The sequence below is a fragment of the Corythoichthys intestinalis genome, chromosome 22 (assembly GCF_030265065.1).
Source record: "Corythoichthys intestinalis isolate RoL2023-P3 chromosome 22, ASM3026506v1, whole genome shotgun sequence".
Taxonomy (NCBI): Eukaryota; Metazoa; Chordata; class Actinopteri; order Syngnathiformes; family Syngnathidae; genus Corythoichthys; species Corythoichthys intestinalis.
This window is the reverse complement of record NC_080416.1, coordinates 11,183,806-11,210,670: the sequence shown is the minus strand read 5'-3', so window position 1 is coordinate 11,210,670 and position 26,865 is coordinate 11,183,806. Positions and strand designations below refer to the sequence as shown.

The 26,865-nt window shown below is 39.3% G+C and overlaps 3 protein-coding genes across 8 annotated transcripts in view; 1 reads left to right on the top strand and 2 right to left on the bottom strand.

Moving 5' to 3' along the window:
- The window catches only part of ppp1r9a (protein phosphatase 1, regulatory subunit 9A), a 97,864-nt gene extending 92,037 nt beyond the window's left edge, over positions 1-5,827 (bottom strand). The window contains exon 1 of the mRNA XM_057828452.1: positions 5,727-5,827. The gene's annotated coding sequence lies outside the window, so the exon portion shown is untranslated. The remainder of the gene's footprint in view (positions 1-5,726) is intronic.
- On the top strand, positions 1,237-17,267 carry sgce (sarcoglycan, epsilon). Of its 5 annotated transcripts, XM_057828459.1 has the most exons (13): positions 1,237-1,254; positions 1,367-1,584; positions 8,910-9,032; positions 9,101-9,258; positions 9,438-9,510; positions 11,658-11,856; positions 11,934-12,096; positions 13,054-13,268; positions 13,505-13,531; positions 14,064-14,252; positions 14,418-14,458; positions 16,973-17,010; positions 17,083-17,267. In XM_057828459.1, the coding sequence occupies exons 2-13, from the start codon at positions 1,548-1,550 to the stop codon at positions 17,131-17,133; spliced, it is 1,314 nt and encodes a 437-aa protein (XP_057684442.1). In that variant the 5' UTR covers positions 1,237-1,254; positions 1,367-1,547; the 3' UTR covers positions 17,134-17,267. The 5 variants fall into 5 exon arrangements, with proteins under 5 accessions (XP_057684442.1, XP_057684441.1, XP_057684439.1 ...); XM_057828458.1 differs by lacking the exon at positions 1,237-1,254 and having other exon boundaries at positions 1,267-1,584; XM_057828456.1 differs by lacking the exons at positions 1,237-1,254; positions 1,367-1,584 and adding an exon at positions 5,398-5,520.
- Positions 16,836-26,865, bottom strand: part of casd1 (CAS1 domain containing 1) — a 26,090-nt gene continuing 16,060 nt past the window's right edge. The window contains exons 10-19 of one of the 2 annotated variants that reach the window (XM_057828455.1): positions 26,089-26,178; positions 25,901-26,020; positions 25,668-25,824; positions 25,521-25,600; positions 25,324-25,425; positions 23,576-23,716; positions 23,347-23,424; positions 23,169-23,261; positions 18,478-18,633; positions 16,836-17,801 (exon numbers count right to left, since the gene is read on the bottom strand). In XM_057828455.1, the coding sequence (XP_057684438.1) occupies positions 17,796-17,801; positions 18,478-18,633; positions 23,169-23,261; positions 23,347-23,424; positions 23,576-23,716; positions 25,324-25,425; positions 25,521-25,600; positions 25,668-25,824; positions 25,901-26,020; positions 26,089-26,178 (1,023 nt within the window). In that variant the 3' untranslated portion in view covers positions 16,836-17,795. Of the gene's footprint in view, positions 18,634-23,168; positions 23,262-23,346; positions 23,425-23,575; positions 23,717-25,323; positions 25,426-25,520; positions 25,601-25,667; positions 25,825-25,900; positions 26,021-26,088; positions 26,179-26,865 lie in introns of both variants that reach the window. The other variant, XM_057828454.1, reaches the window with a different exon arrangement.

Here is a 26,865-nt window from a genome sequence, read left to right as displayed (position 1 = left end):
TCTAAATGAAAAATTTAAATATATGGCGGAAAACACTCAGGTGACTTGAAGTTCCGCAATGAAGACCCCCAATTTGGCCAATGTCAAATTTGTCCTATATGTATGTGTGATATATCATTGAAAAGCTTAAAATCTCGATTTTCTGGGGGAAGAAAAATTTTGAACAGGCATTTAAAAAAATAATTTAAAAAATTTAAACAGCAAAACCCTAACTGGAGGTGAGAGCATGCTGTGAATGGCCACAGCCGGATTTTTGGCGGATTTTATCGGTGAAACATGGTAATATAACAATGGCTTCGATGCAGACCATTGTTGCCTCGATGCAATAAATACGATTACTTACCTTCTTTTTATGGCTAGGTTGAAACAAAAGCGGTTGCGCGACGTCTGTAAACTGGGGTTTGCAGGGTAAAACGGACAAATCAAAAATAGTTTGGGGGCTTAATGTGCCATGAATCTGCCATGGCAGTATAAAGACAGATTGTTCTATCAAACACAACAGTTATTTTGGCTTAAACTACAGCAGTCTATTTTAAAATGGGGTGCAACAGCAGAAACTGCATTTTCAACCTTGTCTGTGTTTTCCGCCATATTTAATAAATAAGAGAATACAGTATTTAGATTTTTTTTTTAAATGAATAGATGACAAAAAAAGTAATTTTTGTATTTAAAATATTTCCTAAAATGTTTTTCTTTTAATTTAATTTTTTAAATGATTGGGGGTTTTAATCATTAAAATGTTTTTAAAATAAAACGAATAGAATATTTAGGCTCAAAACTGAAAATTCAGTCAATATTCTATCTACAGTGTCTCTAAACGACTAATTGACTATTAAAATATTTGTTGATACACTTAACAATCTAATACAGTAGATTAATCAGGTAATCATTAGCATCTCCCAGTTAAAATGGATTGGACGTCTATTGCCGTCAGTGGTAGCCAAAGAATTAATTTTATAATTTATTTATTTATTTATTTTTTAACGTTTTTTTAAGTTAATACATTATTTAATTACCTTAATTTGGGGATTTCTTTGGATGACTTCGGGCTATATAAACAAACTTGACATGACATCATTATGATGTCTGCTTTTATGTTTCACAATCCAATTTTTCCAGAAAATCATTCCTTGTTTATTAGTGTGTGGGGGTGAAATAATTACTCTTGTTTTCATAACATTGATTTTAAATGGCTATTATATCCCTTTAAAAGGGGAATAAGTATGTTCGTGAAATACTGAAAAAGGGGAATAAGTATGTTAGTGAAATACTGTAATGTAACTGTCGTCTCCATAGATTTGCTGAAGGCCTGACGTTTAAAATGTTCCACATCTCCACCCCATATTTTGCTGATTTTCCCCTTTAGGAGACAACCATCTTTTTCCACGCAGATGTGAACCAGTGACATTCTCGCCTTGAGGAGGAGGAGGAGGATGGAAGGAATGCTGGAGGACGCTTTCATATGATGGCTATCAAAGCCAGTGGCCACTGGGAAACAAACATCTATCTAGCTTCATGTGAGACTTACGAGAAGGACGACAAGCGCCATGTCCGCTGCGGTGGTCGCGCTGTGGCTAGCCACGGGTACGTAACGACGGCGCCGACAATTATCTTGACCGTTTCGAGCGTCTCCATGACAGTTAGCGTGCTAGCTAACTGCTAGCATGTATCGGTAATGTGGGGGGAAAAAAATACAAATAAAATAGCTGAGATTTAAAATAGCGCTTTTCGGGTGGAGCGTGGTAAAGACGAAACTTTCGATTGCGTTTGATATACGTGTGTCTTCAACTTGAAGTTTAAAGTGGTGTCGTTTTGCGTCACGTCATGTTAATTACCATGAAAATAACATGGATGCTGACGTCGCCTTGTTTTGATTGTAGCCGTCCTGTCATTTTAATGAATATAATGCCATGATAATTGGAGTAATTGTTTTTTTGTTCTTGTTTTGTTTTTAAAACACAATTTCATTAATTTATAAACAACTGTTTTCCAACCATTAGTGGTCATGGTACATAGTATTAAACAAAACCAAACAGAAAATGTCACAAACATCTTGTATAGTAAATCTTACAGGAATGGTATGTGACCCTTAAAGGGAACCTCAGACTTAAAGACTTGTAGGCTCTAATAAGCCACAATTGTTGTATTTTACTAAAATGTGTTATTAAAAACACATAAAATATTGCCATTGATTTAAAAAATTATATTTAGTACATGTTTTGACCTACGGAGCCGTGTTTTAGGCGCGCAATGGACGCTCGGGGTGATGATGTTGTTTGCTTGCCTGGCACAGCCAGAATGTTCTCCCTGTATTTTTTAAACACTGTGAGAATAGTCTGGGACCCAGCTCCTTAATGGCCTCTCGAGGCGAACGAAATCATCCGTCCAATCAGATTCAATTATTTGCATGACGTTTTCTTAACGCGTCTTAACGGGACAGCCGAGAATATGTTCCAATCCGCGGTAAAATCAGTTTTAAATGACCAAAAACACATCGACTCAAGTCATTGACAACAGTCTGTCTCGCGCTAGCCATGTTGAATAAATTTCTCCATTCTCCGCTCGCGCTAGTTTCTTGTCACTTTACCAATGTCACGTCCGCCTATCGCTGATTGGTCCACTCCGCTGTCAGTTTGCTGTGGCTTGCTCCGCCCTGGGAATTTGATTTGCCGGACAGTCGCCAGACTCAATCGCTGGAACAGCGGTGAGTCTGTTGTACCAGGCAAGTTGTCACTCACTAGACAAAACTACCGGATTTCTCTAATTCCTTCAACACGACGAGACGTCCAACACGTGCACACATAAAAGCGGCGGGTACTTATTATTTGTTTTTATTGAGTCTCTTATGACCTTTTCATTGCCTCAAAATACTTTTTGCATGTGTTTCCCTCTCATTCTTTTAAGCATTGTGTTTTCTTGTGGTAGCTTTAAAGCAGATTGTTTGTCTGTTGACCACATTAGTCACGTAGCGTATCTAAACCACCCTTATTTGATATTACTACGTTTAAGTACAGTATCTTCTTAAGGCATCTTTAGTGTGTTTTGTCTGTATGCATCTAAACAAAACAAGCTGAAAGCGCAGAGTAGTACTTTGGGTGTTAAATTCGCCTCATGTAGACGTTTCGCCGGTGCAGCACTTTTTAACAGAACACCGGTTTTGCCATACTCTCGTCTCATCCCATCTTTCCTGTTCATTTTACTTTTGCTGCTCGTTTTTTGAAATATCGACAGTGCTGTCATGCTCATTAATGTTCCTCTTGGGTTCAAATTGAAAGGGTTGAACAGATGACATATTTATGTTGCTAGAGTCATACTCTGGAATACCTGCAGCGTAACCATGTGACGTCACGGCCCTGCGCCGTCAACAACAATGGCGACCTACAAGTTAAACTAATATTACAAATTGTATAAAATCGAATACATCAGGAGGGGTTTTCATATCAAATTATTTTAACTCATAACAACGTTTATCTTTTCAGAACTACAAATCTTTCTATCCGTGGATCCATCCATTTATAAACATCAACAGAAAATGTCACAAACATCTTGTATAGTAAATATAACAGGAATGGTTTGTGACCAAATAAAGAGAGCCTCGGACTTAGACTTGTAGGCTTTAATAAGCCACAATTTTGTAGAAACACATAAAATATTGCCATTGATTTAAAAATCTATCATATTTAGTACATGTTTTGACCTACGGAGGACGCCATGTATTAGGCGCGGAATGGACGCATGGGGTGATGACGTAGATTGTGACTGTCACTCGACGAATACTACCGTGTTACTGCAATGGCGTACCGCAAGCAACACGTCACTTTTGCTCATTAATATTCATGATGTTAGCAATTGTTGCTAGGCGGGTCAACCTCCCGTTTGTTCCCAATAGTAAATGAATGGAAATAGTTCACGAACGAGATGTTTACTGAGCTAAACCTACCAATTCTGTCCGAAAATGATGTCCCTGGTGCCAAATTCACTCGTAAAGATGTGGAAGAACATACAAATGTTCACTTAAAAAGATGGCTTGAGTGTCGAGGGCTGAAAAAGAGCTGACCTGATCCAGAGTTAGCTTTTTTATCGACACCTTTTTCCTGTGTGCATTGCTTACGCTACTGACAATGATATTCTTCCGTTTCGACAATCAATCCTTTACAACCTTATGCCCTGTCTTTCTTATATACTATACCCTCTGGTTGTCTTACGTCTCTGACCGTTCTTGGGGGCAATTTACATTGCTATTTTTGTGTAGCGATCGCAAATGTTACTCAGTGACAGCCAACTTTTAATTTTTGCATTCATAGCAAATCTTAATCCTATAATTTATTTACACTTCCCCCTGACTAACGTTGTTTTTTTTTTTACAACAGAAAAGGTAACAACAATGGCAGTTGGATACCATTTTAAGTTTTTTCAGGTCATTCATTGTCAGACAGAAGCAGCACGGCAAAACGCCACGCTAAAAAATACGTTTAAAAAATATAAAAATAGCTCACCTCTTGGACCATGGCCCCCACCAAAATGTTTACTGCATATGAAGGTGAATGGCTTCACCTTGTTGGTGTTAACTGGTCTTTTGGACTTCCACACAAGTTGATCCATTGTTCACTTTTTTTCCTCAGAGTTTTTGGCTTCCGAAAACATATGAAGAAAACATCCTTCATAAATTGTAATGTCTACAGTCGTTTCTAAAAGTTCCATAGCAGCAGTGTTTACTCAGCATGTTCTTTTTTGAAAGATTACCGGCAGAAAACAAGCAGTACCGTAATAAAATTGGTTGTATGTGAGGGCGTATCAATGTTGACCCACTTCCGGGTTACAATGACGTCACGGTCTAAAAATAGAATTCGTGCGGTATGCTATTGGAATAACTCGATAGTGTTCGTCGAGTGACAGTGCCACTCTACGTCATCACCACGAGCCTCCATGGCGCCCCCGTATGTCAAAACATGTACACATCTAAATATTAAGTCAATGGTAATATTTGTATATATATGTTTCTAATAACATATTTTAGTAAAAGAGAACAATTGTGGCTTATTAGAGTCTACAAGTTTAAGTCCGACGTTTCCTTTAACCAGTAGGGCTTCCAGCGATCATTCGCTTCTAGCCTCTCCCAGTTAAAATAAATCGGGCATCCATCGACGTCAGTGGCTGCCAATTAATTAGAATTCTAGAGACTCAATGAAGGTCCACTTTATCCTTATATTTTTTTAAATGTTTTTGAATAGACTCACCTCAGAAATTTTCACTCCAAGGTTTGCCTTTTACAATAATAACTCAGCCCTCTCAATTAAAATATATTTAACGTCTATCGCTGTTAATAACAGCCTATTTATTAATGTCAATTAGATGTGTTTAAGATAAACACCACTCTTGATCCACTGGTGCTTTCATCCATTGATCCTCCAGTTGACATTGCGTATACCAGCAACGCCAGAAACATGCCTTTGAGTGAGGAAAATCTCCGAAAGGAGAAAATCGTGGGCTGGAAGCAGAGAACAGCCTTGTACAAAGATGGTGAGTGGGTGTGTGCAGTGGTGCACTTCATGTGTTGACCCGCTGTCCTCCTTCTTGCTGTCATAACACAATGTCATGCTCAACTGGTTCCCCTATTAATACTGACATGAATGTTGTAACTTGTTTGGGTTTCCAATGTGTTGTTGCTCTAACAGAAACGTGTAAAAAATGACTCAGAACAGTATTGTACGATGGTTTTATCTTACCTTTTCAAGCAAAGTCAACGCTCCTAAAGGTTAAACTCTCGTCCACTTGTCTTCTGCGAGCTGAGACGCCAGCGACTTTCACTTCCAGGTTGTGCTCGCTCACAGTGGCAGGCAATCAGCGCAGGCACTATGCCAAAGAGTTCGTGCGAACAGTAGCCATCGTTGTTTTCCTACGCTCCCTGCTGAAAACCAAAGAAGCACATGCATTCCTCCTGACTAGTGCGCCACGCACACATGAAGCTAAAGCCTGTCAATGCGTTTCCCGACTGTAGGATATTTGATACGACGCCGCACCTGAGACTCGCGCGAGGTTAAAATAAGCGTAAAACTGATGCATTTATTCCCAAATATTTTCCCTTTCTATACATTAGCTTTGCTCTAAAAGCAGGCTGCATTAGTTATGCATTAACTGGGAATAGCTGATGTATTATGTACTGTAGAAACTGCAAATCATCTTCTGGAGAAACATGGAATTTGGGCTACCAATTGACCGTGGCGTCAAGATGGAGGCCCTTCGTCCTTTTGTGTGGTAAAGAAACGCTGAGGCCCGAAAGGGAGGATAATAGACCAGGATGTATGTGCGCACCCACCACTGCGCGAGCTTTTAATTCTTGGTCTGGATTGGAATGTCAGAGGTGCCGCTGTGGCTGTCGTAAGAGGATTTGTCTCGCTCGGTTCACTCTAGCCGTCCTTGGAGTGATACAATCGCAGGTATACACGGATAATATTTTACGAAGCGAAGGTGATAGCCACTCGCCATTGTGCTATGACATAATAAATGACTTATTTATGGCGCTTGGGTCAAATCTTTGGTGAACATCACTAGGTTTTTCGCACAAACCTGGCATTATTTCTAAATGTTACACCATGTCAAATGCTGGCTTAAAGGTAATTGATCGCGGCCAGCTGTGACAAAGCCCTCAGGGACGTCCGACATATGGTCAGGTCAGCGTCTGTGTCAGATGTTGACCCTATTTTACATGCGCATGTTTAGTCTTCTAGCAGCTCACCCGTGCTTTTGAACACTACACTAACACTGGGCTGCCACAAAAGAATATTTTGATAGTAGATTCATTACTATGTGACTAACTGGCTCATATATGAATCAAGTTATTTACTGTTAATTTAGTCTGGGCTAAAGATAGAAATGTGCATTGGAAACAAAACCTGCACAGACTATGATTACTGGGTTATTAGGTAACAAAACAAAGCAACAGCAGGTGCTCGTAAATATCTATAATAATGTTTTTAAAAACTAATAAAGCAAATCATTTAGTGTTTGTCACTTTTTTATGAAAAAAAAGTATTAAATGCTAAATATAACAAGAGATTATTTACAATTTAATCCACTTTAAAATACTAACAATTAATATATGTATAATATATATAATAAAGCCCATGTTTTTTTTTGTTTTGTTTTTGTATTAATGTAAAAGAACAATACTAGTGTATTTTCCGGACTATATAGTGCTGGCCAAAAGTATTGGCAGCCCTGCATTTCTGTCAGATAAGGTTCAATTTCTCCCAGAAAATGATTGCAATTACAAATGCTTTGCTAGTAATACATTTACCATTTATTTTGGTTACAATGAAAAATCACAAAAGAAAATGGGGGGGTTGGAGGGGGGAATCAAAAACGAGGCCTTCAAAGAAAAGAACACGGTCCGCACAGTCAAACATGGCTGAGGTTCCCTGATGTTTTGGGGTTGCTCTGCTTCCTCTGGCACTGGTCTGCTTGACCGTGTGCATGGCATTATGAAGTCTGAAGACTACCAACAAATTTTGCAGCATAATGTATGGCCCAGTGTGAAAAAAGCTGGGTCTCCCTCAGAGGTCATGGGTCTTCCAGCAGAACAATGACCCAAAACACACTTAAAAAAGCACAAGATAATGGTTTGAGAGAACGCACTGGAGACTTCTAAAGTGGCCAGCAATGAGTGCAGACCTGAATCCCCCCCAAAAATCGTGGAGAGTTCTGAAAATGGCAGTTTGGAGAAGGCACCCTTTAAAAGTCAGAGACCTGGAGCAGTTGGCCAAAGAGAAATGGTCTAAAATTCCAGCAGAGCATTGTTAGAAACTCACTGATGGATACCGTAAGCGGTTGTTCGCAGTTATTTTGTCTAAAGATTGTGCTACCAAGTATTAGGCTAAGGGTGCCAATACTTTTGTCCGGCCAATTTTTGGAGTTTTGTGTAAAATGAAAATTTCTATTTTTTTTTTTCATTCTCTTTATGTGTTTTTTTCATTGCAAGCAAAATAAAAGAAGATTTTACTACCAATGCATTTTTAATTGCAATCATTTTCTGGGAGAAATTGAGTATTATCTGACAGAATTGCAGGGGTGCCAATACTTTTGGCCATCACTGCATTCCCTCAAATATCTGCTAAATACAGTATAATTATGAACTAAATTCTGAATGCATTAAAAAAATAAATAAATAAATAAAAAACATTAGCTCAAACAAAATCCGACCTCATGTTGGTCTTAACAGAGAGCAGCTGGGTCCAGCCATGTGAAATGAGTTATTTCATATTCACTGTAGCCACTAGTGGGCAATATATACACCCAAAAAAAAAAAAAATGCAAACGCTTTCAAAACAAACCATTACAACGTCACAACAACGTCACTCTAACTAAACAAATCCTTGAAGCAGCAAAATTTGATATGAAGCTTTTTTCTTATCGAATGACCTTAGTTAATCGATTAATCGTTGCAGCACTACTTTCATCAACATGAATTAAAAGTCCCACTTGTGTGATCTTAGCAATAAACTTGCCAATATCAATTTGTTATTGATGGCAAAGTAGATGAAAATACTTTGGGAAAAAACGGTGCTAAAGCACTTACACACACACTTCCACACCACTTGCACTCAATCTCCCATGGCGATTAAAGAAAGAGTGCCCACCCACTGCGAGAGAATGAAAAGGGCAAAAAGAGAGGAAAATAATAATGGACTAAGATAAGTGGGTAAGATTGGGGGATGGTGGGAAATCTCTGTTGGGGGCAAAGAAAGGCCGAATTGAACAACAGTAGCAAATCAGCTGTTCAGAAATGTGAATGAATCAACTCATAACACTGTCATACTAAGAATGAACTCACTAGATGCCTGCGAGACCCAAAATGAATTGAACGTCTATTACCGTCAACGGTACTGAAACTTACTCCCGCTCTGTTTCAGTGATCACCATCTTGTCGAGGTCACACTCCGACCGTAATGTGTACCCGTCTGCCGGTGTGCTGTTCGTTCACGTCCTGGAAAGAGAACACTTCAAAGGGGAGTTTCCTTTCTACCCCAAAGCAGGTATAAAGCAGTCTAATGTAGTGATTTGGCATGCTTGAAAATTCAAATAAACTCTACTTTGCTCGCAGGTGATGCCGCCAATGACCCCATCACTTTTAACACCAATTTATTGGGCTTCCCGGACCGTCCCGGATGGCTTCGCTACATTCAGAGGACCCCTAATAGCGATGGGGTGCTGTACGGATCGCCCACCGCAGAGCATGTGGGCAAAGCAACAGTCATAGAGGTAAGTAAACAAAAATGCTGTAATTAGCGGAATGGTACAATGTTATGTTTGAGCTTGTGGTCTTAATTCCATTATGTCATGTATGCTTTGTTTGTAAGCCACTGTAGGAATTCTTTCGAGCTGCCGCCGTATAAACCGCACTGATCTGAGCTTAAAGCCTCCACCCCTGTGTGTTGCAGATTACCGCCTATAACCGACGCACTTTCGAGACGGCACGGAACAACTTGGTCATAAACATTATGGCCACTGAGGGTAAGCGGCAGTGGGAGAGCTTAGTGAGCACACTAACAAACAGCAGATTAAATCCTGAGGGGGATAAAATCACTTCTGGAATGGTGTAATCAGACCATCTAAAGTAAAAAAAAAAAAAAAATCTATTACGGATATACTGTAGGCTGAACAATGCTACCTGTACATATACGACCGTTCAAAAGTTTGGTGTCACCCCAAACTTTTGAACGGTAGTGTATGAAAGTCATTATAAGTCAATACAGATTTACACTACTGCATTGAACAGTGGTTCCTCTACATACACATACATGGTGTACATACGAATTTAATTCGTTCCAGGACCTAGTTTGTAAGTCGAAATATGAAGTACGTCAAGCAGGATTTTCCCATAAGAATACATTGTAATTCGATGAATTAGTTCCACAGCCCAAAAACCTACGCTAAATGCTTCATAAATACTGCTGTTACAATTACAAATAGCAATACACATAACAAAAAAGAATGAAAATGAGCTTTTAAACACATATAGCCACTACAGCGACATTAGGATAGAATAAAGTTACTGTAATTTTCGGACTATGAGATGCACTGGACTATAAGCCACAGCTGTCCTAACTGTATTATCGGATATTTACACCAAAAGATATTAACCGGTAACTAAAGATCGATCGGGTCCGATCACATCATTTTCATAGTATCGGAATCGGCAAAAAAATATCAGACATGCCTTTTTTAAATATACACATATATATATATATATATATATATATTTTTTTTTTTTTTTTTAATCGTTTTCTAATTGTATTTAACGTTACAGACAAAATGTCTTACACTCATCCAGAGTAGTTTTGGCTTAAAGTAGGGCTATCAAATTTATTGCGTTAACGGCGGTAATTAATTTTTTTAAATAAATCACGTTAAGTAATTAATGCATGCGCTGCACGACCCACTCACGCATTGTCGCGTTCAATCTATTAAGACGCCGTTTTACCTATAGATAGCGCTAAAAGGCAGCGTATAATGAGTAGAGAGAATTTTGACAGCCCTTGGAGCTATTTTTTATGTGGCTAAAGCCTTACAACACTTCCCTCAGCAATTAAAAATAACGTGGGAGGCAATGTAGTGAAAGGTAGTAGTTGATCATTTTCTTAACACCCTATGTTCTCTCCAAACGCAGAGAAGATATATCAATTGGTGCCCCTACGCACAGTCATGGTTGCACTTCCCATCATGCATTTGGGCAGAAGTTAAATGGCTGCAGTATCATTTACTGAAAGCTCAACAAATACACTAGATGGCAATATTTAGTCACAATATACAAAGTCACATTTATCTTTTAAGAATTACAAGTCTTTCTATCGGTGGATCCCTCTCACAGAATGAATTTTAATAATGTAAATGCCATCTTGAGGATTTATTGTCATGATAAACAAATACAGTACTTATGTACTGTATGTTGAATGTATATATTCGTCTGAGTTTTCTTAATTTTTTCTTAATGCATTGCCAAAATGTATATGATCGGGAAAAATTATCGGGAATGATTGGAATTGAATCGGGAGCACAAAAAAAAAAGCAATCAGATCGGGAAATATCAGGATCGGCAGATACTCAAACAAAAATGATCGGGATCGGATCGGGAGCAAAAAAACATGATCGGAACAACCCTACCGGTAACACTTAATTTGACACTGACATTATATGACTGTTATAAGATCAAATGAACCACCATGAAGCTTTAAACCAATTTGCTGCAAAGCTTCATTGCTTCAAGAAGCTGTTCCAGTTGTTTCATTAATTGCTAGTTATGGTATTTGGGAACACTTTATTTGACAGTGGCGCCAAAAGACCGTCATTAGACAATCATTAGTATGACATGACACTGTCATGACTCATGAGCATTAATGAACGCTTATAACAGATCTCATTTAGTGTTATCCGGCAAATTATGTTACTTTTGAATGGATGTAAAACATCCAAACTAGACATAAATGGCGTTAGTTACATAATTTGCCGAATGACACCTAATGACATCTGTCACAAGCGTTCAGTAATACCCATGATAGTGTCATGTCATAAATATGACCGTCTTATAAATATAATAAATTTTATACAAATATATCATGTACTGTGTACAGTATTTAGATGTTTAATCTGCTCTATTTTAGAATTCCCGCTTCCTTACCAGGCCGAGTTTTACATAAAAAACATGAACGTTGAAGAGATGCTAGCCAGCGAGGTGCTGGGCGACTTTTTGGGAGCCGTGAAGAACGTGTGGCAGCCCGAACGCCTCAACGCCATCAACATCACTTCGGCGTTGGACCGCGGCGGACGTGTACCGCTGCCCATTAATAATCTGAAAGAAGGGTGAGAATTGAGGAAGATGGAAAGGAGGAAGATAGAATATTGAGCGGAGCATGACTTTTTGTCATTGTTTTTATTAGTGTGTACGTCATGGTGGGCGCCGACGTTCCCTTCTCGTCATGCCTGCGCGAAGTCGAGAGCCCCCACAACCAGCTGCGTTGCAGTCAGGAAATGGAACCCGCCATCAGCTGCGACAAAAAGTTCCGAGCTCAGTTTCACATCGACTGGTGTAAAATCTCTCTGGTAATGCTATGGATTATTATAAAATTCTAGGTCATAATTTCCTGATGAATCATTTTCCAATGGCATTTTTTTTTTTCATCAAATCGTCAATTTCGATAGCCCTTTACAAAAAGCCGAAAAGTCCTCAAAGTGCTTTAAAACAACGAAAAACATAGTTCATAATAGATAAAAGGAAGGAAAATACTATACAAATGCATTCAGAGAAAAACGAAAACAAAAACAATGCATCACGATAAAAGTCAAAACAGCAAATAAAACAGATAAAATCCGAAAACATTAAAACCTTTAAGAAATAAAACCAGGCTACCATAATCTGGAAACAGCATGCAGTTTTATTCCAATCAATCGTTATATGTTTTTTCGGAAACAAGACTTGTTTTTTAACTGCACATTCAGTTGTTCTCTACATTTTTTAAAAAATGTATAATTTACCAAAAAAAGCTGCAGTGCTTTGCTTTACAAAACAATAATATTGATAATAATTAGTTTTCTGGGGAAAAGAATTACGAAATTATATCAGGATCTTAACACCTTGTACTGATGAAACAGTTTGAATGTGAGCCAAATGTGAGCAATAAACAGGTATTATCTGACTGAATTCACTTACAAAGGAATGAGGCCATCTAGTGGCCGTTTCACAATTACCACACAGTGACTATATGGAACATCAATACAGATTCCAACCTTCCACACATTAACGTCAACAAGAGCAGCAGCACTTTCAGTATAAAAAATACCCAGCAAGTGCACTTCTTGCTCATATTACTGACCAAATGCTAGCAGGCTAATGTAGCTAACTGGTTCTATACACAAGCAATTGGCAGATAAGATGTTATATTTGTAGTGATCATTCGATAACCAATCGCCCCCCAAAATTATTAAATAGGCCATGTTTAATCAGTGCACATCTTTACAAATTTTTTCTTTCGTATTTATTTACACATGTATTTGTTTTAGGTTGACATCAACAAAGTTGTACCCGTATATGTCACCCGCCCTGAACCGGGTCCGGGGGTTCTGCCTGAAATCGGGGAATACAACCCTCCGTCGGAGTCTCTGAAGAGCCGAGACTACTTCATGGACTTCATCGTGACGTTGGCAATTCCTTCGGCGGTGGCGCTTCTCCTCTTCATCTTGCTGGGTTATACTATGTGCTGCCGAAGGGAAGGGGTGTAAGTGTTGGAAAACATGACGCAAACTGTCAGTCTCGTTTTTCTTCAAGCAATTCAACATTATTTGTCATCAGGCTAGCACAAGAGGGGGCCAAAGTAATATTTTCACTTTGGTCTGAGCTCGAGTAATAAATAGTGAACCCACGCCATCCCATCATCAACATTCCAGTTTATTGTAGTTGTGTGTTATGTCAGTCATTCATGTTTGATTCATTCCATCTTTGTTTTGTCTCTAGGAAAAAAAGAAACATGCAAACATCAGCGTAAGTCTTTTCCCTCTCCTGATGTATTACTTTTTCCCCTCCCTTTTTCTGTCCTCTGTTCATTTTTTCATCACAATTCATGTACTTATCAGTATGTCAACATTGATCCATTAAAACTGCAATAAATTGACACTTTTAGCTTATTGGCTGCCATGGACAGCGATCCTAGTCCACCCTCTCCTAGTCAAAATGGATTTGGACGTCTATTGCCGTCAAATGCAGCCAATTAGTTAAAATTCTAGATGTGTTTAATCAAGTTAACTTTTTATTTAATATTTGTATTTTTTTAAAGAGACTCTCACCTCAGAAACTTTGACTGCCAGCCTGTCAAAATGGATTTTTGGACGTCTATCTCTGCCAACGGCAGCCAATCAGTTTCAATTCTGGAGATTTATTTTTTAAACTTTATATTTTTTTAAATGGTTTATTAATAGACTCTCACCTCAGAAAGTTTCACTTATACGTTTAATAATTATCGCTGCAACATGGCGCCAAAGCACTGTAAGCATATGCAATTTTTCGGTGTTTCCAGCATCCAGCTAGTCCACCACAGCTCCATTCAGAAGTCCACCAAAGAGATGCGCAGCATGTCGAAAAACCGGGAAATCTCCTGGCCGCTCTCAACGTTGCCCGTCTTCAACCCGGTCAGCGGCGAGGTGATTCCGCCCATCCACCCGGACAGCTACGAAACCACCAGCATGCCACTCATGCAGACGCAGACGTGAGTACAGAAAAGCCTTAATCTCATTTTAAACATAAGAGCGCGGCTTAGAAACTCGGAGCTGTCCCGTGATTGGTTCTAATGGGCTTGGGGAAAAGAAATATGGGATTTAGCCTTTGTAATGTTTTCACGCAAAGCTCTAATGTGTCATTTGTTTGACTTCAGGAACCTGCAAAACCAGATTACCATACCACAACAACCATCAGGTGAGTTACCTTAGTGTTGTGTTTCTTTGTTTGTTTGTTTGTTTGTTTAGTAGCACGTGTTGTGTTCAATGATAAACCCTACAATTGGATTCTAAAAACAAAATGCTAAAACTAAATTTAAAAAAACTGACGGATTACACAATGATATTCAAAGTGCGATGGCTCCCTCTAGTGGTAACGACTTCCAAAATACTTCTGGTACTTAGTTCTGGTACTGTGATTCTTGAACACTTACAGCAAGTAGTATGGGAAAAGCCTTATTCTACGTGTTTTTTTGTTTACATTATTTTGTTTTTTTAAGGGGAATAAAACGCCTTACTGTACATGGTAATTTTTTGAGAGGAAAAAAACGTCTTGCGAAACATTGTAGTTTTTTGAGAGGAAAAAAATGCCTTACTATATATAAATGGTTGTTTTTTGAGAGGAAAAAAAGCCTTACTAAACATGGTTGTTTTTTAGAGGGGAAAAAAAACACCATACTATACATTGTTGTTTGGTGAGAGGAAAAAAATGCCTTACTATCTGTGGTCGTCTTTTTGAGAGGGGAAAAAAACGCCTGACTATACCTAGTCATTTTTGAGAGGTAAAAAACGCATTGCTACAGATGGTCGTTTTTTGAGGGGACCTTACCTTACATAGTTGTTTTTTGTGGGGAAAAAACGCCTTACTATACATGGTCATTTTTTGAGAGGAAAAAAACACCTTACAATACATGGTTGTTGTCCAGAGGGAAAAAATGCCTTAATATATACATGGTGGTTTTTTTAAGAGGAAAAAAATGCCTTACTATACATGATCGTTTTTGGAGAAAGAAAATAAACGCCTTATACATGGTCGGTTTTTGAGAGGATAAAACGCCTTTCTCCATTCACTAAACAGGGTATGGCGTGGCTCATTGGTAGCGTAGTCTTCCCCTAGACCAGAGGTTGTGGGTACGATTCTCCCTCGGTGAACTTGACATATATCCTTGAGCAGGATACTGAACCCCATGTTTCTCCTGTTGCTGCGTCAGCAGTAGGAAGGTTAGGAAACAGTGTTGAGGACTTTAAAGGTGGAACTATTACAAGTGTAACATCATTTAGTACTATAGATGGTCGTTTTCGAGAGAGGAAAAGACCCGCCTTACCATACATGATCAGTTGTTTTTTGGGGGTGGGGGGAGGGAACGCTACTTACATATGGTCGTTTTTTAGAGGGAAAAAAAAAACATGTTTTGTAAGGCTTTTTTTCTGTAAAAAAAAAAAAAAAAAAAACATATGTAGTAAGGCGCTTCCCGTCACACTTTGCTACCTATCAGAATGCGCTACCTGTCAAATAACCATACCCATCAAATTACCATACCCATCAGATTACCATACCTGTCGGACTTTTCTACCTGTCATAATGCGCTACCCATCAAATTACCATACCTGTCAGCCTTTGCTACCTGTCAAATAACCATACCTGTCAGACTTTGCCAGAATGCATTTTCTACCTGTCAGACTTTGCTTCCTGTCAGATTACCATAACTGTCGGATTTTTCTACCTGTCAAATAACCATACCAGTCATATTACCATACCTGTCAGACTTTGCCAGAATGCATTTTGCTACCCCGTCAAATTACAATCCCCATCAGAAAGCACTTCCTGTCACTTTATTACCCGTCAAATTACCATGCCTGTCAGAATGCTACCTGTCAAGTAACCATACCCATCAGATTACCATACCTATCAGATTTTCTACCCTTCAAAATAACCATACCTCATATTACCATACCTGTCGGACTTTTCTACCTGTCATAATGCGCTACCCGTCAAATAACCATACCCATCATATTACCATACCTGGCAGATTTTATCAGAATGCATTTTGTTACCTGTCAGAGAATGCGCTACCTGTCAAATTACCATCCCCATCAGAAAGCGCTTCCTGTCACTTTATTACCCGTCAAATTACTATGCCTGTCAGACTTTGCTACCTGTCAAATAACCATACCTGTCAGACTTTGCCAGAATGCATTTTGCTACCTGTCAGATTACCATACCCATCAGAATGTTCTTCCCGTCAGACTTTGCTACCTGTCACACTGAGCTACCTGGCCATGCCCCCCCCCCCAAAAAAACTTTTTTGCGTAAAAAACGGCCATGTTTCGTAAGACTATTTTTTTCCCCGTAAAAAAAATACCATACCATATGGTAAGGCGCTTTTTTTCCATAAAAAATGACCATGTAAAGCTATTTTTCCGTATAAAACGACCATGTATAGTAAGGCTTTTTTTTTTCCGTAAAAAATGACCTCGTACAGTCCGGCTTATTATACATGCTCGTTTTGAGAGGGGGGAAAAACTATCTATTCTGCTTTTTCAGAGGAAAAAAATGCCTGACTACATGTACATGGTTGTTTTTTTGAGAGAATTTGTTTCTTTTTTAAACATGTATACATGATCCTTCGTATATACCCCTAGAGGGAGCCCACCAACCACTGGTGGTACTCTGACCACGCTAAACAACTTCTCTTTTTTACTGCTAACAAAGGAGATAGTTATGTCATGTCTACATTTCGAAGGTTGGAGGTAGGCACTGACTATTTGAACCCACTATAAAAATATGAATATTAACCATCTTTCATACTTTCCTATGTGCAGGTAAATGGTATTCCTGAGGAGAGAAAAGTGTCCGAAGCACTTGATTTGTGAGCTTTTCACCCACTTAAAAGTTGTGCCAATCTGCATGTCACGTAGCATAAATGTTTTTACCTACAAAAGGAATTTTGTGTGTCGTTCTACATTAAATGTAAACCGTCACATCGGATTAAATCTATTAAATATCATTTTGTGTCTTACTTTTGTCCCGATAGGAAATAATCACAACAACTGAAGCCAAAACTGCACATTTTATGAAGTTCTGTACAGCACAATAAAGGCCATTTATAAATATGGATACATTTCACATTTTAAGACGTCACCCCGAAAAAAATGATGTGTAGCATATTTCAAAGAGTATAAATAGTTGTTGCTTTTACACTACCAAAAATTGAACAATTAAGGCCGGAGAGCCAACGTACCACTGTTGAACAGTAACGGAAAAACGTGATTTAACGCCATCGACGGACGTCCGCTCCGTTTGATCTGGAAGGGCTGGCAGCGAATGAACGAACGTTCATTCGCTGCCAGCCCTCCCAGTTCAAACAGCGCGGACGTCCTCACCGTTAAAGGTACCCGACAAACGAGATAATGACAGGCTCAACAACAACAAAAAAACGCAATTTTTTCAGTCAAAGCTCGCAGATCACCTACCATTTCGTGACTTTTTTTTTCTTGCAGACGTGATCTTGATTCTCAGTTTTTTTTAAAAAGTGCTAAACCTGCAAAGAACAAGAAAAAAATCACAAATCAAGCAAACAATTAGTCTTTTTTTTAGCCAAGTCAGTGCATTTTGGTGGCTACTTAGTATACGTTTAAAAAGGAGTCACGATGTTAGTTGTGCATGTTCTACCATGGTTGAGGCAGATTAAACCCCCCCTCAAAAAAAATCAAAACTAAGTGCGCAGAAAGTACAAAACAAAGCGTATAAAATATAAGCTTAATTTTAAATAATTAAATACTGTACATTTCACATAGAATTTAAGAGCTACAGCAGTACCTTTTAGCACAGGATTACTCACAAAAAATAGCAAAAAAAAAACATTTTTGATCGGCTAGTTGGTCCGTATTTTGCATATTAAAAATTTTGAAATCAAATACTGTAAAATGTGGTGAAAATACAATGCAGCACTTTTTTTTAAGTTTGGTAGATGTGGACGGAGAGTTGAGATCGGAAAACTTCCTCCTTCGCGAAGTGTTTTTTTTTTGCTGTAAGAGGAAAAATTCAGTCATTGTTCTTCAGTGTGCGACTATCACAGCAGTCCAAAAAAAAAAAAAAAAAGTTGCTCGAGTTCAAGTGTTTGGCTGCTCTTTGGCCCAAAGCAGGATGAGCAAAACCAGCAGGGAAAAGACGCCGAGTCGCTTGACGAGCGCCGCCGTGTCCTTGGGGATGATCACCTTGGCTAAGTCGTTGGTGATGACGGAGATCTCGTGGGCCACGCACACAAAGATGAACGTGCTGACCAGGATATTGAGCGACGGGACGCCCGGGATCAGGACCAAGATGCCTTTGGTGTCGGCGGCCAGCCAGATGTGGTACTGGCAAATGAACAGCTGGGAAACAAACAAACAGCCGTTTCGTAATGTTAGTCAGGTGTGAATAGACATGTGCCGATTACCGGTTTCAAGGTATACTGTCAGGGTTAATTTGTGCCGGATCTAGAGCTGTCCCGACTAGTCGACATTGTCGAAGTAATCGATGACGTAAATCCGTCGACGAGCACAACATCCCGTCGAATGTAATGAAGGGTTAAAATATATGCATGGAAAGTTCAGAATGTCGGACGCTCTGTCTGCAAGCGGGGAAAGCGGCACAAAGCCAAAAAAGCGCACCAGAGTGTCCAAAACATTTACTTATTTCAAAGAAACAAAGGAGGGTACACTCTAGTGTCCTGTCTCTTCAATGCCAAGCTTGGCTGCACGTCGGCCGTGAATAAACACCTAAAGCGCCGTCACCCAGTTTGTAAGTCCATCTAACTAACTAACGACATGTTTCATTGAAGTTGCTAAGCCTGTCACGATATGCAATGAGTCCATTTATCGCACGTCAAATAAAAATGAGGGCGGTAATTTTCACGGCTGCCTTTTATCGCTGCGCAGGTGCGTGCGTGCGTCCACACATTGGTGCGTGCGTGCTGATGGCATGAGACTCCAGTTCCTTTCTCTTATCAACACGCTGTAGAATTAAAGTTCAGACATACAAAATTAGAAAACACATCTATATTAAACACTGTAACGTTAGCACTGCTTAACTGAGGTGAATGGGGGGGGGGGGGGGGGGGGGAGCAACTTACTTTAGCCTGCTATAAAACACTGGCAGTCGTCTCGTGGAAGCAAACTTGCGGTTAAAAGGTGACACTTCAAACATGAAAAATCGCTGGTTAACAGCATTTGCAAACGAAAAAAATGACCAAAAAAATCCATTACTGACACTACATGTACATGCAATGACAAAAAGTGCTTTTTTTGCAGAGTGTAAAGCTGAAGTTAGTGGTTTAGCGCACGTACTTCCGGTGAACATTTCAAAATAAAAGCATGTCATGTTCGTCATATAAATAGCGATTTCTGGAGTTTATCCCACATACTTCAGAATTCAGATTCTACACTAAGAATACCTTTAAAATGAAACCCTTTATGAAAAATCTGATTGGCAATGAATAATTATTATAATACTATTATATATATGTAGTACTATAATATTAATGCTAGGTGTTTTTTTAAGAATTGTTTTGAATCATGTTGGAAAGGCGAAGTCAGTGTTCTGAATCCGTTTACATTCCATTCTTTTGCACTAGTTAATTCTATCAGCATTTGAACTCATTGTTTATTTGTGATTTATTATTGTTATTTATGTGTTTATTTGTACTTTAATAAATAATTTAATTGTTCCAATATGTTTTTGTGAATTGATAAGCGTCAACAAAAATTTCATTGCTAAATTAGTTTAAAAAAAAAAACTTTTTTTTTTCATTATTAGATTAGTCGACTAATCGTAAAAATAGTCGGCTGACTAATCGGGAGAAAATTAGTCGTTTGGGACAGCCCTAGCCGGATCCTGCTGGAACAAAATCCAGCACCTCTTGATTTTAGCTTACCTGTGTTCCGGGACTTATTTGGGCAGATCCGGCACCTCTCGTGTATGAAAATAATAATTATATAAAAACCTTTTCAAAAAATGTATTATAATAGCCCCGAATGGTGGGAAAGAAGGAGAGGAGTCGTTGATGGCTTTGTGTGGCAACAATTAGCTAACAATAAACAAAATAACAGCGAATTGCCGCCATATTTGATCGCTAACTTTTGCTTCTCGCCCGTCTCCCTTTGTCACTTTGTCAAATTTATCCGTTCAAGCTTCATCTACAGTGCCCTCCATAATGATTGGCACCCCTGAAAAAGATGTGTTTTTTAGCTTCTAATATATTTTTTTATTCAAATAATATGAGCAGGGTCCCTTCAGGATTGATAAATCTAAATTCAAGACTTTTAAGACCTTTTTCAATGTCATTTCAACTGAAAATTAATACTTTCCTCGCACCCATTATTTAGATAATATTGAATCATATTAAAAAAAAATAAAGCACTGACTGAAAATCAAATTTAACCTCAATTACTAAGTGTGTTTGACACAAGAATGCACATTTATTGAAGATACAATTAAAACATTTAAATATAAGGTCTTTCGGATTTTTTTTTTCCCAGGATAAAATGGATTTTACACTATTATTGTAAAGCAACTTCAGAAACTACATTTGCAATACAACAGGTTTCCCTTTTAAGAGGACCTAGTCAAGGTGGTAGGCAGGTGATTGTCAAGTTGGCCACCTTAACTGTAAAGTGCTTGCAATTGGCAGTGAAAGTTTAAAAAACAGCCACTAAATGGCAGTGGTTTACCATTAATGACCACGAAATAAAAAAGCTACACAAGACCATTTCCCTTGGTAATCGTTTTTTTCTAATCACATTACAAGAAGTATACAAAACACATGTTAATCCTTTGTTAGCTATTGAAGACATTTCTTTTAATCAGATACAGAAAATCCATACTCTTATTTAATCAAGAAAAACATTTAAATATACCAGGAGGTGTTTTACTATCACCTACATTATAATTTGCCTATCACCATGCCATGTTATTCGGATCAACGTTACCCCGCACTCGTTCCAATAATAGACAGTGTCAACCGTGTTGTGTATCTGAGAGTGATGGTGAATCTACGACTCCGGTTTATCCATGCTAAGGCTAGTGCACCTGCAAATACCCCACTGAACATGGCTAACTCTTGAGTTAAAACTGCAAAATTCACATTCATTCGAAAGGCAAACCGTGCAGAAATACATTGTTGCATCTAACACACTTTAATTGGAGAAATTGGCAACTTACTTTGAAATGTTAAGAAGGTCCACTGCCTTCGCATGACCCATAAACTGCGACCCAAAGTATCTGGATGCGATTTGGTCGCCGATCCAATACCTCACATGCTGGTCCAACTGTTTGGACTTGGTTGTCTTGTTGAGGCTTTTGTCGAACATAACAACTAAGGCATCTGAGCAGTTCCTTGCGTTAGCACACAGTACTGTGCGATTGCCTGCTGTTGTGATGTTAATGCTAATGATGCTAACGGCGCGCACGCACGAGTTGCAGTGCATCGTAAAAATTCTGCGCGTCATCTTCGTTATGGATTAAAAAAAAAAAAAAAACTTTGTCACAGATATAATGTAGGTTGCACTGAGATGTTCTTGAAAATTAAAACCACGGTGAAAAAATTCCAGGCTTACGACAGCTAATTTAATACTTTTAATACCTTTAATAATGGAAAACTAAATTCAATGCTTTTTTAATACTTTTAATAACCCGCGGGTACCCTGAAACAAAATAACAGCGAATTGCCGCCATATTCGATCGCTAACTTTTGCTTCTCGCCCATCTCCCTTTGTCACTTTGTCACATTTATCCGTTCAAGCTTCATCTACAGTGCCCTCCATAATTATTGGCACCCCTGAAAAAGTTGTGTTTTTTAGCCTCTAATATTTTTTTTTAATTCAAATAATATGGGACCTTAATGGAAAAAAAGAGAAAAATCCAACCTTCAATACAAGTGCATTCATTCAGTAGGGAAAAAATCCCACATAAAGAAAAAATTATTTGACATCAAATAATGTGTGTCACAATTCTTAGCACCCCTGGTGTTAATACTTTGTACAACCCCCTTTTGCCAACAAAACAAGGTCTGGGTTGGCCATGGGAGGAGCTTGATTTTGTGTCTGGTGAACCATTTCTGTGTCGATTTGGCCATATGTTTAGGGTCACTGTCTTGCTGAAAGACCCAGTGATGACCCATCTTCAGCTTTCGGGCAGAGGGCAACAGATTTTGATCTAAAATGTCCTGGTATTTCAAAGCATTCATGATGCCATGCACCCTAACAAGGTTCCCAGGGCGTTTGGAAGCGAAACAGCCCCACAGCATCACTGACCCACCCCCATACTTCACAGTGAGTATGAGGTGCTTTTCAGCATGCGCATCTTTCGTGGCACGCCAGACCCGCTTAGAGTGTTTGTTTGCCAAAAAGCTCAATCTTGGTCCCACACAAAAATACACACGGTCCCAGGCTTCAACTGGGACCGTGTGCTTTGGTCAGATGAGATTTAAAAAATAATCGAGAAGAAGTTAATATAAACTATGCGATTTTTTTGGACCCTGCCTATTAAAAGAATCGTAATCGAGAATCGTTTGGAACCGGACTCGAAACGTGGAATCTGAATCGTTCAAATTCAAACAATGTCCAACCCTACTCACTATACGCCAAATCAACCTTCTTTTTTTTTTTTAACAGCTCCCTTTACTAAAACCCGATGGCGGCGAACCACTAGATGGCAACCTCCACAAATCTCTACTCGGATTAGTCAATAGACAGGCATATTCATGTGTCAAAGGCCACAGGCCAGATTGCGGTCGTTAACAAATGATTTATTATTTCTCTGCAGCCCGGTAGCAAATGCGCAATGGACCGGTACCCGGCCCAGTGGTTGGGGATCACTGTTGTAAACACGAAAAATTTGACAAAAATGGTGAACGCCGATGCTTTCTCACCTCCAAGGAAATCTTTCCAAACCAAGCAAAGAAGGAACTATAGATGGAGCGTGCGTAGCCAGGAATGTTCCGGATTAGAACGAAGGCCAAGATCTGTAAGTTGGAGGAAAAAAAGCTAAATACTTACATTGAAGTTAACTTTATAAGTCTGAAAAAATAGCAATAGAGACGACAATACCTGCAACACCGAGATGTACGGGTGCATCTCGTTGCACTCTGTTTTGTTTTTGCAGCCGCTGGCCCACATGGAGTACATCTGGAATGTAGAGCAGACAGGTTTTTTTTTGTTGTCTTGCGAAAATTGATGTTTTGATGCATTTCAAGCAAGCGTTTCTGTGTACATTTTTTTCAGTGACTGACAGTTTTAGTATTGGATTTCATGGAGGAAAATTGAAGAATGTCCTTACGACAAAAGTGGTGAGCGAGAACAAGAGCAGCATGTTGGAGATGAAAGGGGAGAATAGAGCTTCTCCTTTGCCTTCGGACAGCACCTGTCGCTTCTGGAGCACCAGGTAGATGAAGGCGAACAGCATGCCGTAGATCACCACCTGCGACGAGGCACAGAATGAAATTGAACCCATTAGACGTCTAGCATCATATGATATCTAATGTTTTCTATGTAATAATAAAGAGAATATTAATAATGTGATGATGAGGTTGTCTGTGTTTTGTTGGGTTAGTACTAGGGCTGAACGATATTGGAAAAAACATACATTGCGACTTTTTGGAGGTTTGAGATACTGTACAGTAGCGGTGCAACGGTTTGCGGTTCAAAGCCGAACCGTTCGGTTCGCCCTGTACGGTTCAATATGCCTTTAAGAACCGCGCCTTTTCGGTTTTGCAATTAATGTATTTCGAACGCTTGTGGAATGAATTGATCGAGCTCTGTGTGCCTGTGTGTGACGTGAAGCACCGCTTTGGAGAAATTCCCGCCCCGCAAGTAAATGTCGGATCGCTGTCAAGCACCTGTGTAATAGAAGCCGAGTAACGCCCTCTCTTGCTTACGAGCAAAGTGAAAGTGAAACAAGAAAGAAAACAAATTGTGTCCCAAAGACGCATTTATACGTCTTTTCTGTTTGTTTGTTTTTTTTAAAAGACATATCTGGGTCGTGATTCAATTTAGCTCCAAAGCACAAAGCTGAAAATCTATTTTAAAGCAATAAAACTGGCCACTGGAGGGCAGTAGCGCATTTGGTAAGACCCGCAACCCGATTCAGCGGCAAGGAACGGCCAAGCCGCACAGCCGGGGCGCCGGCAGAAGACGATCAAATGGATGCCAGGCGGCGGACAACCGAGCAGAACAACCGGTAGGACGCCTGGGATGCCAGGCGCTGGAGGACCGAGCAGAACGACCGAGATACACAACAATTCAATAGCATAGTTTTATTTTTTTGTCCATTTTTTTCATAGATTTTGTATAAAAAGAAAAAAAGTGTCAGTAACTGACGTCAGTCAGGAGATTGGAAAAACAAAAAAAGCTCCACTTTTTTTCCCACTCCTTTCCAACGGTACCATTCTTCCAGCGAACGATGCCTTTGAGTCCAGCGAACGATGCCTTTGAGTCCGTGCTGCTCGCGAGCAGAGCCCGCAGAGACTCAAAAAAATTCATCTTTATGAGACAGTCGGCAATGAGGGAAAAGTTTAACCGGCTGTAGAACAGCGTCGTCTTTCAGTTAGTTATGTATAAATAAATTGTTACTTTGCTCTCAAAAGCTCTATTTGTCTTGTTGTTTATCTTATTTTGTAAAAGGAAAACATTATTCAGATGTTTGGGATGTAACTAAAGCAAAAAATAGCTGTGTTAAAGTCAATGTTATGTTTAAAATGTATGCTAACTAACCTTTTTTTCTGCTGAAAGCAGAGAGTCTAATCTTTCTTTTGGTGGGTTCCATGTTTATATAGCAATAAAACAGAATTTTCTGTGAGCCTTGCAAAATCAGTCAAAATCCAGTAAAACGGCCGGGAGCGAAGGGCCTTGCTCCGGTGAAAACGGCTGGGAGTGAATGAGTTAATATTGCGGCCTACAATTCCCAAATTGTGATGTCCACATATGTGGACGCCAGGTTTTTAATGAAGGAAACTATTTCAAATTACAAAAAAAATAATCATATGAAATTAATCGCAAAGGCGAACGCGTGTCAAGACGTCCACTCACAAAGCGGTCCAACTTCCATCTGAAAGCCCACTCGTAGACGCTTCCGTTCAACTCAAAGAGCGTGGAGAAGGGCCAAAAGGAGAAGATGCTGTTGAAGAACGCCTGTCAACAAAGACAATGAATCGAAACAGAAATTCAATGTGAGATGACATAAAATAGATGACATTTTTTTAAACAAGTGCCAACATGTATCCCACCTGTGAATAAGCTAAGAAGGAGATGAACACCGAAAGCACCAGAAGCTTGAGCAGGACGCCAAAGTGCCACATTTTGCTAGCTGCGTGCAACACGAAAACACCGTCAGCTTCGCACGCGACATTTTTAAAAATCTATTTGGTGCTTACCATTGGCCCTCTTCTGCACAATCTGAGGCCACACCGCTAACAAGGCGTAGATAACGAAGAACCAGAAGGTGACCAGGGGGACGAAGTAATAAAACTGGTAGGGCCGGTTCATCACCACGCACAAAACCAACACTAAAAAGTTGAGACGAAAAAGTACCTGTGCGAAAAACATGATTATATTTAAATTAAAGAAGAAAAAAAAAAGATTTCATTTAATTTTTGTGTCGTCTCACCTGGCACACTCTATAAAGTCCAAAATCTCCTTTGAGCCAAAAAAAGGAAAAGTGGCCATAGCCCGTCTGGAAAAGGTAGGCAGCCACCAGCACACGCACGTGCATGTAAACCGGAATAAACTGAAAGACATAAAAGCCATTAATGATCACGACAGCACCTGTGCAGTTCAAGGCATGCGGGAACTCACGGCGCTAGCTCCAGATATGTGATAAATGAGAATGACCAGCTGCATCCAACCCTTCCACTCGTCCGTCTGCTCCCGGTTCAGTAATTTCACCTGCGTGTAGCGTTGACAATAGTCATGTGCCGGTATGATATTCTGACCTTACACCAAATTATCACGGAATCACGGTATTGCCATTACAGTGGTATGAAAAAGTAACTGAACCTTTTGGAATTTCTCAAATTTCTGCATAAAATCACCATCAAATGTGATCTGATCTTTGTCCAAATCACACAGATGAAAAAACTGTCTGCTTTAACTAAAACCCCCCAAACATTTCTAGATTTTCATATTTTAATGAGGTTACTATGCAAACAATGACAGAAGGGGGGAAAAATAAGTAAGTGAATCATCACATTTAATATTTTGTGGTCGCCCCTTTGGCAGAAAAATCTTCAACCAGATGCTTTCTGTAGCTGCAGATCAGTCCGGCACATCGATCAGGACTAATCTTGGCCCATTCTTCTCTACAAAATTGCTGTAGTTCAGTGACATTACTGCGATGTCTGGCATGAATCGCTGTCTTTAGGTCATGCCACAGCATCTCAATGGGGTTGAAGTCTGGACTTTGACTTGGTCACTCCAGAACGTGTATTTTGTTTTTCAGAAACCATTCTGAAGTTGATTTACTTCTGTGTTTTGAATCATTGCCTTGTTGTCCTCTTTTTAGCTTCAACTATCTGACAGACAGCCTGAGGTTTTCCGCTAAAACATCCTGATAAACTTTCAAATTCATTCTTC

Bases quoted from the DNA above. Each gene is read 5' to 3' on its own strand.
- sgce (XM_057828456.1), top strand. From the start codon at position 5,445: ATGCCTTTGAGTGAGGAAAATCTCCGAAAGGAGAAAATCGTGGGCTGG. The intron at 5,521-8,909 runs GTGAGTGGGTGT...GCTCTGTTTCAG, and splicing joins AACAGCCTTGTACAAAGATG to TGATCACCATCTTGTCGAGG. The intron at 9,511-11,657 runs GTAAGCGGCAGT...GCTCTATTTTAG, and splicing joins AAACATTATGGCCACTGAGG to AATTCCCGCTTCCTTACCAG.